This window comes from Oryctolagus cuniculus, chromosome 1, assembly GCF_964237555.1.
Source record: "Oryctolagus cuniculus chromosome 1, mOryCun1.1, whole genome shotgun sequence".
In the NCBI taxonomy this organism is placed as follows: domain Eukaryota; kingdom Metazoa; phylum Chordata; class Mammalia; order Lagomorpha; family Leporidae; genus Oryctolagus; species Oryctolagus cuniculus.
Genome location: NC_091432.1, coordinates 62,471,649 through 62,484,188, shown reverse-complemented (window position 1 = coordinate 62,484,188; position 12,540 = coordinate 62,471,649). Strand labels below are relative to the sequence as shown.

Here is a 12,540-nt window from a genome sequence, read left to right as displayed (position 1 = left end):
AGTCACTGTGCACTTACTCCTCATGTAGGATCTTTGTCCTTAGTGTGCTGTACATTGAGATTTAATGCTATAACTAGTACTCAGACAGTATTTTTCACTTTATGTTTCTGTGTGGGAGCAAACTGTTGAAATCCTTACTTAATGTATGCTAAACTGATCTTCTGTATATAAAGAGAATCGAAAATGAATCTTGATATGAATGGAAGGGGAGAGGGAGTGGATAAGGGGAGGGTTGCGGGTTGGAGGACGTTATGGGGGGGAAGCCATTGTAATCCATATTCTGTACTTTGGAAGTTTATATTCATTAAATAAAAGTTAAAAAAACTGTATATATGAGATACATGAAATTTGTTCCATTTATATAAATAAAAATTAATGAAAATGTTAAAAAAAGGATTGTGAAAATTGAATGAGATAATCTTGGAAAAGCATTTATTGAGGTATTTGCACATGGAAGAATTTCACAAATATAACTAGTACTGGGCCTTTTGAATCTCTATAGAATGTACTTTATATATGCAGTTTAACTTTGAGGTATCCTTTGACACTTGCAGATACTAAGACTCTTCAATCGATAAGCATCTGCTTCCTCCTACAAGCTGGAAAGTCCCAGGGGTGAGAGCACAAAGACAAATCAGCCTTTGGAGGAGACTCATGGTTCCCTGGGTAAAGGCTAAGGGAAGCCAAGGTGTTCAGGGACAAGGCAGGGTGATGGAGTCCCTAAAGGAGAAAGCTTCCTATGAGAGCTCTCTGAAAAGAAAAAAACTCTTGATCATGACTACATTGTTCAGATGTGATCTGTGGCTCTCACTGCTCCTCCTGAAGCAGGGTCCTGGACAATTCTTTTTCTTTGAAGTGAAAGAAATGTGAACTATCAGGTACAGATCATCAGAAAACGTTTAACAGAGAAAACTCCAGGGATGTGATAATTGACCAGGGGATTGGATGTTGAGTTGAGGGACACCCAAGATCAGGGTAATCCCAGACAGGAGGAAAATACTCCCTGAACTCTACCATAAAGGACTGGCCAGGAGTGGTGGACACTGCTGATACTAAGACCTTCTGAAAATGATGGGAGGATGATGTGTGTGTGTGTGTGTTGGGGGAGGGATTGGGAAATATAGGACCAACTTGGCTTAAAGCAGAGAGAAGAAAGGGTAGGTTTTACTTTGGGATGTTGTAGAGATTGTTTTCAGGCACTAAGCAAAGCTATGAGAAAAGAAATCAAGCAGTAGAACTGATGGGGAGCCTGCTTTGTTGGAGGCACTAAGATAGGGACACAGAGTCATTAAAAATAGAAAGGCTCCATTTAAATAAGATTTGCATTAGTGCTTTCATCTTTCAGACAATTCACATTTGAATTACATATTCCTTATCCTGTAAGTAAAAATTAAATATCTTTGTATAGCTTAGGATTTCGTTACTGAAGTTAAGTGACTTGTTGGTGAGGCCAAGGAAACTCTGGCTGGCTGACAAGGTCACAGTAGAAGGTCTGTCTCAGCGAGGCATGAGGACAGCTGCGGTCCTCTTGGTGGTTTTAGGTTTGTTAGGAACTACATTCTGCATAAGAAAGCCGGAGCTTCCTGGTGGTCCTGCTAATGATTGCTGCATTCCTAATTTTAGGAAGAATGTTTAGTCTCATTATCCCCCAAATTTCCATTGCTTTGTAGAATTTTAATTGAGCAGAATGTTAGTGTAGGAGAAGGAGTTAATGCTTTACGCAAGGTTGAGCTGTTTGTGGAAAAGAATTAAAAGGCAACAGGCTCCCTAGTATATACTTCCCACTAGTATAAAGATAAATGTTATTAAAGCTTTAATTCAATATATTCTACAAATAGAACAATGGTTATGATATCAAAACTGTAGAATAGATCTAAGTGAACCTTTAGATAAGTACAATAAAGAAATTAAAGAGTTACAGAAAGAACTGCCACAGAGGGGATACATTTAAACAAGGGCCTACTTTGAACATTGGGGCTTCTAGTAAAGATTAGATTAGGAAGGTGATACTCAAGCTTGTGTAGCCAATTTCTGCATAGCTCGACAGCACTCCAGGCCTTGGCTTGTGTGGGCAGCTCGTTATCTCACACCTGTCTGTGATAGTAATCCATGCTCTGAACATGCCTTTGAAAATTGCTGTCTCACACCCCTGCTCTGAATATGCCCTTGAAAGTCAAACAAATTATAGTTAGAAAAAAGTAGACAACAGACTTGTTATTATAAGAAGAAATAATCATTATGTGACTTATGATATAAAAATAGTCTGGTGCTCAAGAGTCATCAGCCTTGCTGTGAGTGTGTCTCTCATTTCTTCGAGCGCTGACACTTCTCACACCTTGGGGCTCCTGGACTAGCTGGAGCTGGTCTCTGGAAACTTGTCAAAGTAGTTTTGCACTCACTGAATCTCCAGGTGTATAATCTCACATTTACCACACACTTTCTGTTTTGTGTGGAATATAATGATCACTATAATTTAAATTATACTAGCTTCCACATATGAGTATGTATCCTATTTCATAAAAGGAGATATATATTCAGATAAGGCATGCTACACTTTTCTTTCAACTTTTATTTACTAAATATAAATTTCCAAAGTACAACTTTAGAATTATAGTGGCTTTTCCCCCCATAAACTCCCTCCCACCCACAACCATCCAATCTCCCGTTCCCTCTCCCATCCCATTCTTCAAGATTCATTTTAATTATCTTTATATACAGAAGATCAACTTAGTATATACTAAGTAAAGATTTCAACAGACTGCGCCCACACAGACACACAAAGTATAGAGTACTGTTTGAGTAATAGTTTTACTGTTAATTTGCATAGTATAACACATTAAGGACAGATTTCCTACATGGGGAGCAGGTGCACAGTCACTCCCATTGTTGATTTAACAATTGACACTCTTATTTATGACATCAATAATCACCTGAGGCTCTTGTCATGAGTTGCCAAGGCTAAGGAAGCCTCTTGAGTTCACCAACTCCGATCTTATTTAGACAAGGCCACATTCAAAGTGGAAGTTCTCTCCTCCCTTCAGAGAAAGGTACCACCTTCTTTGATGGCCCATTCTTTCTGCTGGGATTTCACTCACAAAGATCTTTCATTTAGGTCATTTTTTTTTGCCATAGTGTCTGGCTTTCCATGCCTGAAATACTCTCATGGGCTTTTTAGCCAGATCTGAATGCCTTAAGGGCTGATTCTGAGGCCAGAGTGCTATTTAGGGTATTTGCCATTCTATGAGTCTGCTGTGTGTCCTGCTTCCCATGTAGGATCATTCTCTCCTTCTTAATTCTACCAATTATTATTTGCAGACACTGGTCTTATTTATGTAATCCCTTTGACACTTAATTCTATCTTTTTGATCAATTATGAACTTAAATTGATACCTTTAACAAGTAAGATGGCATTGGTACATGCCACCTTGATGGGATTGAATTGGAATCCCCTGGCACGTTTCTAGCTCTACCATTAGGGGTAAGTCTGAGTGAGCAAGGCATGCTATACTTTTAAACATTATACTGGCAAATATTATGTTCACTGAAAATGGCTTTAGTTTATAAAAGCTTCCTTGTTGCTGTGCTGTCTTTGTAATTGATCATGCTTAAGAAGTTAGCAATACTGAATAGTAATAAAAAATTGTAGGGAACTCATATATAAAGTAGAGCCCTGGTTTTACTTGTAGTTATTTAATCTGTTGATTAAACCTAGTCCTATAGGAAATCAAGGCTAAAGCTTAGATAATAAATAGATCATAAATATTTCTAGACATTTTATTATCTTCTATATGAAGTGATAGTATTCTTCTCTTATTTTCCTAAACAAATTAGTGTATTTTTTAAACCACATGATGATTCATTTTGCTTTGTTCAAGCACTTGATTCAGGATATACAATGCAACATGTGTATATCAAGAGGTTCATTACTTCATTGACAAATTATATATTAGTAATTAAGCAGACAGATGAAAGACAAATTCATCTTCCTAACTTATTAATTTTTTGGAGTCTGTTTATTGTAATTGGTATGTATAGCTGCTTTTCTGTGTGCTATACCTATGGATTCCACTCATGGCATGAGGCCATGAACAAGAGATAAAATATGGAGCATGTACAATATATTCATAGGTGGAAGATTCAAATTACAAATTTAGGTCTTTCAGAAGTCAACTTAGTAGATGCCAGGAAAGGTAACAAAGGTACTTACTTAGACTAATAATGGGGTAAGGGAAGAGAGAGAACAGAGTTGACTTCCTAAAGCAGGTAAGCCAAAAACTAATCATTATACTGTGAAAAGAAATTGGTTAGTCAACTCATGGAGACGGTGAAAGTAGATCTGAAAAACTTCAACGGATATCAGATTTCTGATTCTGAGGACAACATGAAGCAGAAATCTCAGGCTTTTCCATCACTACATATGGGAACAGATCTTACAGGATTGCATCATTTTCCTATATCACTTTATGCCTTAACAGGAAATTAGTCTGAACATGGATGCTAGGGTTACCCTCTAAGCACACAATGAAAACTCCTACCACCTTCTTCCTTATGGGGATTCCAGGTTTGCAGTCTTCACATCTTTGGCTGGCCATCTCACTGACTCCCATGTACATCATAGCCCTGGCAGGAAACACCCTCATCATGACTGTAATCTGGATGGATTCCACTCTACAAGAGCCCATGTATTGCTTCCTGTGCATTCTGGCTGCTGTGGACATTGTTATGGCCTCCTCTGTGGTACCCAAGATGTTGAGCATCTTCTGCTTAGGAGACGGCTCCATCAGCTTTAATGCTTGTTTCACTCAGATGTACTTTGTCCATGGAGCCACAGCTGTGGAGACAGAGCTGCTGCTGCTGTCAGTTTTGATTGCAAATGTAGCCATTTGCAAATCTCTACATTGCAAGAGAATTCTGACTCCTCAAGTGATGCTAGGTATGACTGTGGCCATCATAATCAGAGCAGTCATATCCAAGACTTAATTGAGTTGGATGGTGAGTCGTCTGCCTTTCTGTGGTTCCAATGTGATTCTCCATTTCTGCTGTGAGCACGTGGCTGTCATTAAGTTAGCAAGTGCCAACCCTATTCCCAAAAAGTCTAATGTATTCCTCCATTATTGTAGACTGTGATGTAGCCTTTATTGCTGCCTCCTATGTATTGATTCTCAGGGCAGTATTTGGTCTATCTTCAAAGAATGCTCAGTTGAAAGCATTAAGAACAGGTGGTTCCTATATGGGGGATAAGGCTCTGTATCTGCTACTTGGAATGGCATCCATTTTTGTAGCACGCCTATGGCAAGATATAGTGTACTTGAACACCTAAATGTTTCTATCTTACTTATAATGGTGATTTCACTCACATTAAATCTCATTGCCTCTGTGGGTTAGAATATCAGGAGGACCAAACAAATGCAGGAGAGAATACGGAGTTTACTGATGTGCTGCCACTTTGACTACTCCTATTATGGTTCCTGAACAAAAAAATCTGTTTAGACCTTATGCTTTCAAAGACATTTAGAATTCTGATATGAAGCTGTAATATTTATACTGTTTAACTTCTTAATTTTTACAAGGCTAAGGATAAAATTATTCTGATTTTTCTGAGATTTTTAAATATTTCAATCAACTGATACCTCAATTGGAAATATAGTCAGGCAGAAATATATTCTTTATAAACTATTTTCTTAGCTTCAGACCCATATTTGCAAATCAATATCCTAGCAGTACCTCTGTGGAATAAACCAAGAGTCTTCATCTACTTGCGTAGTTGGTTGATTAAAGAATTCATAGAGGTACTGTGTTGATAGTGAGTTATTACAATCAATATATTTTCTGTAACAATGGACACAATGGAGTGAAAAACACAACCTACAGAATGGGAGAAAATATTTGTGTGTCACATATTTGGTATGGAGCTTGTATCCAGAATAGAGAACTCTAACAACTGAAAAATCAAATACCCTAATTAAAACATGAGCCAAGAACTTATTAAACATTTCTCTGTAGATGTTATGCAAGTGGACAAGAAGTATATGAAAACATGTTCCACCTCAGTAATCATTAGAGAAAAGCAAATCAAAACCACAAGGAGATGATGCCACAAACCCATTAGGATGCCAACCATCTAAAACCACTATTACATGTTGGTGAAGATGCAGAAAAATTGTAACCCTTGTGCACTGTCTGTTTAACTGCGAAATAGTGCAACCCCAGTGAGAGTTGTGAAGGTTCCTCAAAATAGCAAAAGTAGGACTCCTAGTGGTGGGTGTTGGGCACAGCAATTAAGATGTTGCTTCAGATGCATCTTGTATCAGAGTGCCTGATTTCCAGGCTCAGTTATGCTCCGAATTTGAGTTTCCTTTTAATGCATACTCTGGGTGATGGGTCCTTGCCACCAACTTGGGAGACTCAGGTTGAGTCTCTGATTCCTGGCTTTGACCAGGCTCAGCCCTGGCTGTTAAAAGCATTTGTTGAATGAACAGATGTATAGGTGATATCTGTCTCTCTGCCTTTTAAATAAACAAAATAAATGAATTAAAAATTTAGGAAAGAAATAGGACTTGTATATGATGAAGCTATCCACTTCTGGATATACATTCAAAATATTTGAAAGTAGGGTTTTAAAGAGACTTTAATTTGCACAATCATGTACATAGTAGTAATTAAGTACACCATCAGTGGGAATAGTTGTACAACAAAGTGAAATCCATTATGATTGCTATTGTTTTAATCTTGACTTTCTGGCTTACTAGCATAGAGACTTACTATGCACCTCAATTTCATCTGTAAAACACAGATGTAACAATGGCATATGTTTTAGAGGGTAGTGAAAATTGAAAGAGACAATCTTGGGAAGGCATTTATTAGGGTGCCTGTTACACAGCATGCTTGCACAAATAAAATAAGTGTTAGGACTTTGGCTTTCCTTTAGGATGTACTTACATTCTCAGTCTAACTTTTAGTTGTCCTTTGAGATTTGAAGACACTAAGACTCTTCAGTCATTAAGCATCTGCCTCCTCCTGCATGCTGGAAAGCCCCAGGGGCCAGAGCAGAGAGCAAAATCAGTCTTTGGAGTAGTTACATGTTTGTCCACTAAGCAAATACCAAGGGAAGTCAGAGTATCCAGGGAAAAGGCAGGATGACAGAGTATATAAAGGGGAAAGAAGGTTCCCCAGGGATGTTCTCTGAAAAGGACAATACTCCTCACCATGACTTTACATTGTTCTTCTGTGATCTCCTGTGGCTCTTCCTGCTCCTCCTGTAGCAGGATTCTGGGAAATTATCTTTCTTTGGAGTGAAACAAATGTGGACTACCAGATACAAACCATCACAGAAGTTAACAGAGAAAACTCCAGAGATGTGGGTAATTGACCAAGGGATCAGATGGTAGAATGGTGGAGTTTAAATGGAGTTAAATTTCCCTAGAAGTGAGGCAAGATGCACTGAATCCTAATTTTAAGGGCTCCTAGGTGTGATGGGAACTGCCAATAACAAGATCTTCTTCTGGAAATGATGGGAGGATGATGGAGGCAGGAGAGGGAACAGGAAATGTCTGATTAATTTGATTCAAAACTTACAGAAGAGCTAAGTTCAACCTTCTGATCATACAGAGCTGACTTTTAGTGACCAAGAGGAGATGGTAGAAACCTGGTAGTATGGCTGAGAGACACTCAGGTAGGGTTGTTGGGTCTCACAAACAGAAAGACTCCAAATGGGTAACACATCAGTGTGCTTTTTCTTTAAGATAATTTAAATTTGAATTCTGTGTCCTCTATCTTGTAAATAGATATGAAACATCCTCAGGTATCCTAGGATTTAATTATTGAAGTTAAGAGACTTGTCTAAGCTACTTTTCAGTGATTGACCCACCATTTCTTCATGTGAAAATCTCTGCAAGGCTAAAAGTGAAAGTGCCAGAAATGTGCCTTCAGAGTTTGTTGAAAAACATGAAACATTAATCAGGCAGCGACTGTGCCTGTATCTTGGTGTGGTTAGTGGCTATGTGGGTGTGTTAATGTGTTCATATATTTTAAAATTTTCCAAGTTGTATATCTGATCTGAGATTTCATAGTATGTATGTTCACTTCTATTAAAACAATAAAAATAAAATGAGGGACCACACAGTAATGCTAAATTCTTTGGAGTGACCAAATAAAGAATGAAAAGAAGTCACTGGGCTGGCAATAAACCTTTGATGGGGAACACTATTGACCTTAGCAAGTCACTTTAAAAAAAAGTATTTATTTTGTTTATTTGAAAGGCAGAGTGAGAGAGAGGAATAGACAGGAAGAGATATTCCATCTGCTGGTTCATTCTCCAAATGGCCATGATGGTCAGGACTGGACCAGGCCAAAATCAGGAGCCAGGAATTCCATCTGGGTCTCCCATGTGAAGGTGGTAGGGGCCCAACACTTGAGTCACCTTCCACCACCTTCCCAAGCACTTTAGTAGGGAGCTGGGTAGGAAGTAGAGCAGCTGCTTGAACCCGGGAGCCAGGAACTCAATTTGGGCCTCCCACATAGAGAGCAAGGACCAAACTACTTGAGCCAGCATTGTTGCCTCCACAGGGTTCCCATGATCAGGAAGCTGGATTTGGGAGCAGAGCTGGGACTCAAAACCAGACATTCTGATATGAGATGCAGATGTTCCAAGTGGGATCTTAACGGTACACTGAAATTTCACTCACAAACAAAGCTTTGTGAGTGGGTTACATTGAAGTATGCAAGATTTTCATATTGTTTTCTAAGGAAAAAGAAACTAAGGGTTCCAGTGAAGATCAACCAGCATCTCCCAATGCTGAGCGGTACCATCAGAGAAGATCCCTTTGTAAGAAGTGTTCTCAGATCGCTGAGGGAATGTGCATATGCCCAAATATCATATTAAATTATGGAAACAAATCCTCCTTAGGGGAAGACAACTTAAGGGATAGCACACAGGAATTGGAATGGTAATTAATGCTGATACCTTATATTCAGGCTTACCTGATCAGATTAGTATACATTATATGATGTGGTGAAACCTGAATGAAGCAGATGGAGGATAGCTGTAGCAATAAATAGAAATTGACAAGTGTTGGAGCTCAGTTCCTTGCTGTTCAGTGTACTAGCTCTCTTTGTCTCATAGAAACAGGTCAAGTGAAACTCCTAAAGTTTGTTTTATTACAACCCACAGTTGTTTTCTGGGTCTTTAATATTTGGCTTTTTAGGTACCTGGGAGTCACAGCTGAAAAGACTGAACTTCACCCTCAAATTTACTGCCCACCTGCTTTGTGATACTGTATGAAATACTTAATATCATTTAAGTTATCACCCACTGTGTGATATGGCTGTGTGTCTCATTTCATAAATGTATATCCATATAATACAATCCATGCTTTTCATTAATGTATTTACAAATAGTATGTTCATTAAGAAGTGTTTGAATTATATCATTGAACTACATGAAATTTTTTTTATTTTAAAAAATATAAATGAAAAGAAAGTGTTTTATTTTCTAAAGGATAAAGTTTCCTCTTTGTCCGGTTCTCCAGATAATTTACAACACAGAAGGAGTTAGCAACATTGAAGAATCATAAGGACTTACCAGGTATCATCTATGAAGTATGTTGAAAGTTCTGTTTATAGTTATTTAATTGGTTAATTGAACCAAGTTCTACAGGAAATGAAGACTGAAACTGAGAACCTTGGGATTATTAATATTTCCAGAAGATTTACTATCATCTATGAAAAATGATAGCTTTTTCTCTTCTTTTTCTGAAAAGATTAATGTACTTAAACAACAAGGATGCTTCAATCATGTTGTGTTGACACACTTTACTGAGTTTATAGAATATGCACATGTGATGCCAAGAATTTATCATTTCATTCAGCAATTATAAAGCAATTATCACCTATTACTAACTAATCAAACATAGACAAAAAAAATTCTTTCCTCGTATTTAGCATTCATTTTTGGAACCTGTTTACTGTAATGGGTATGCATATTTGTTTTGTTGTGGACTCTTAACAATAAATATTAATGTAACCTCATAACCAAACATATAGAATTAAGTGCATAGAATAAAGTCACAGGTGGGAGGCTCATCATAAATTTAGGTCTCTCATCAATCAGCATGGGGGATGCTGTAAAACTTAGAACAAAAGATCTACTTAGCCTACATATGGGTAGAGGGAAGAGAGGGTGCAGAGATGACTTCTAGAGGAGGTATTCCAAGAAACTGAAAAGATGTTGGCTAGACAACTCATAATAGGAAGGATGGGAAATGCAGGAGACAAATTTTATCTGATTCTGATGCCAAAATGAGATGTAGAATTCCCTCAGGCTTTCCCAATACAACAAATGGGAACAGATTTTACAGGACTGTACCCTTTTCTGAACATCACTTTATGTATCAACAGGCAATCAATCTCACCTGGGATGCTGGGGCCTTCCTCCAACTACACAATGAAAACCCCTGCCACCTTCTTCCTTGTGGGGATTCCAGGTTTGCAGTCTTCACATCTTTGGCTGGCCATCTCACTGACTCCCATGTACACCATAGCCCTGGCAGGAAACACCCTCATCATGACTGTAATCTGGATGGATTCCACTCTACAAGAGCCCATGTATTGCTTCCTGTGCATTCTGGCTGCTGTGGACATTGTTATGGCCTCCTCTGTGGTACCCAAGATGGTGAGCATCTTCTGCTCAGGAGACAGCTCCATCAGCTTTAATGCTTGTTTCACTCAGATGTACTTTGTCCATGGAGCCACAGCTGTGGAGACAGGGCTGCTGCTGGCCATGGCTTTTGACCGCTATGTAGCCATCTGCAAGCCTCTACACTACAAGAGAATTCTCACCCCTCAAGTGATCCTGGGTATGACTGTGGCCATCACCATCAGGGCTATTCTGTTCATGACTCCACTGAGTTGGATGGTGAGTCGTCTGCCTTTCTGTGGTTCCAATGTGATTCTCCATTCCTACTGTGAGCACATGGCTGTGGTTAAGCTAGCATGTGCTGATCCCATGCCCAGCAGCCTCTATAGTCTCACTGGTTCCTCTATTATTGTGGGCTGTGATGTGGCCTTTATTGCTGCGTCCTACGTGTTGATTCTCAGGGCAGTATTTGGTCTGTCCTCAAAGAATGCTCGGTTGAAAGCATTAAGCACATGTGGCTCCCATGTAGGGGTTATGGCTCTGTACTATCTACCTGGGATGGCATCCATTTATGTAGCCTGGCTTGGGCAGGCCACAGTTCCCTTGCACACCCAAGTGCTGTTAGCTGACTTGTACCTGGTGATTCCACCCACTTTAAATCCCATCATCTATGGCATGAGAACCAAACATATCCGTGAGAGAATATGGCATTTTGTGATGTACTGCCTGTTTGATCATTCCCATCATCATTCTTGAACACAGAGTATTTTAGACTTTGAGATTTCAATCAAAGATATATTGGAGAGCTATGGAACTGGATTTATTTACTTGGAACTATGAGAATTTTAATACAAAGTTGTAATGGGTATCTTCGTTTAAATTTTAAATTTCTGTAAGAATAACAAAATTATTTAGATTTTCTGTCATCATTTTTAATGATTTTTGTCATGTTAGTGTCTGAATCAGAGATACATTAAGGCAGAGTACGTACATTTGAGAGATTATCATTTCCTTTATTTCAGATCCATAAATGCAAACTAATATCCCAGCAGTACTTCTGCTGAATAAACAGCCTTTGGTATTTCTACACACCCCCACCTCCCCTACATAGCTGATTTTCTCAGAGTTGTTACCCACCTGATGTGATTATATGATGTGATTATATGGAATCAGATGAGCCCATCTGATTTAGGACAGTGCTCACACCTAGGCCAAAATCGTTTTCTAACCAAAATGGATTCCTGTTTACATGACAAATTGCAAAACTGGTGGCAATGTTGCAGCACAGGAATTTATACAAAGAAACCAGGTCAACAGTAAGAAAAGCCAATTTGCAAGATAGAGTAGGGGCCAGCGCCGTGGCTCACTTGGTTAATCCTCCGCCTGTGGTGCCAGCATCCCATATGGGCACCGGGTTCTAGTCCCAGTTGCTCCTATTCCAGTCCAGCTCTCTGTTGTGGCCTGGGAAGGCAGTGGAGGATGACCCAGGCACTTGGGCCCCTGAACCTATGTGGGAGACCCAGAGGAAGCTCCTGGGTCCTGGCTTCGGATCAGCACAGCTCCGTGGCAGTCATCTGGGAGGTAAACCAATGGAAGGAAGACCTTTCTCTCTCTCTCTCTCTCTCTCTCTCTCTCTCTCTCTCTCTGACTGTCTAACTCTGTCAAATAAAAAAAAATAAAAAGATAGGGTAAATAGAATGATTTTCCAACTTCCTGGTATCATTTCTCTTCGGATATCAGAGTGCACATCCCTGTTAAGTTCTGTAAGACACCTCTATATCCTTTAAGTTATCCCCTCTTGTTCAGATGGTTGGATTTGGTGTAGATCAGGTTTATGCTCTAAAGTCACAGAAACTAAGTCAATGTTACTGTGTTTTTGTAGATCTTTTAATATTTTTCCTAGTCCT

At 39.1% G+C, this 12,540-nt stretch overlaps 1 protein-coding gene and 1 pseudogene across 1 annotated transcript; both read left to right on the top strand.

Annotated features, from left to right (window-relative positions):
* The first annotated feature begins 4,506 nt into the window (after positions 1–4,506).
* Positions 4,507–9,351, top strand: LOC127484122 (olfactory receptor 52I2-like; annotated as a pseudogene).
* Positions 9,352–9,525: 174 nt separating this feature from the next.
* Positions 9,526–11,505, top strand: LOC100347373 (olfactory receptor 52I2). The gene is made up of 2 exons (XM_051823026.2): positions 9,526–9,583; positions 10,396–11,505. The coding sequence occupies exon 2, from the start codon at positions 10,415–10,417 to the stop codon at positions 11,387–11,389; it is 975 nt and encodes a 324-aa protein (XP_051678986.2). The 5' UTR covers positions 9,526–9,583; positions 10,396–10,414; the 3' UTR covers positions 11,390–11,505.
* The last annotated feature ends 1,035 nt before the right edge of the window (positions 11,506–12,540 follow it).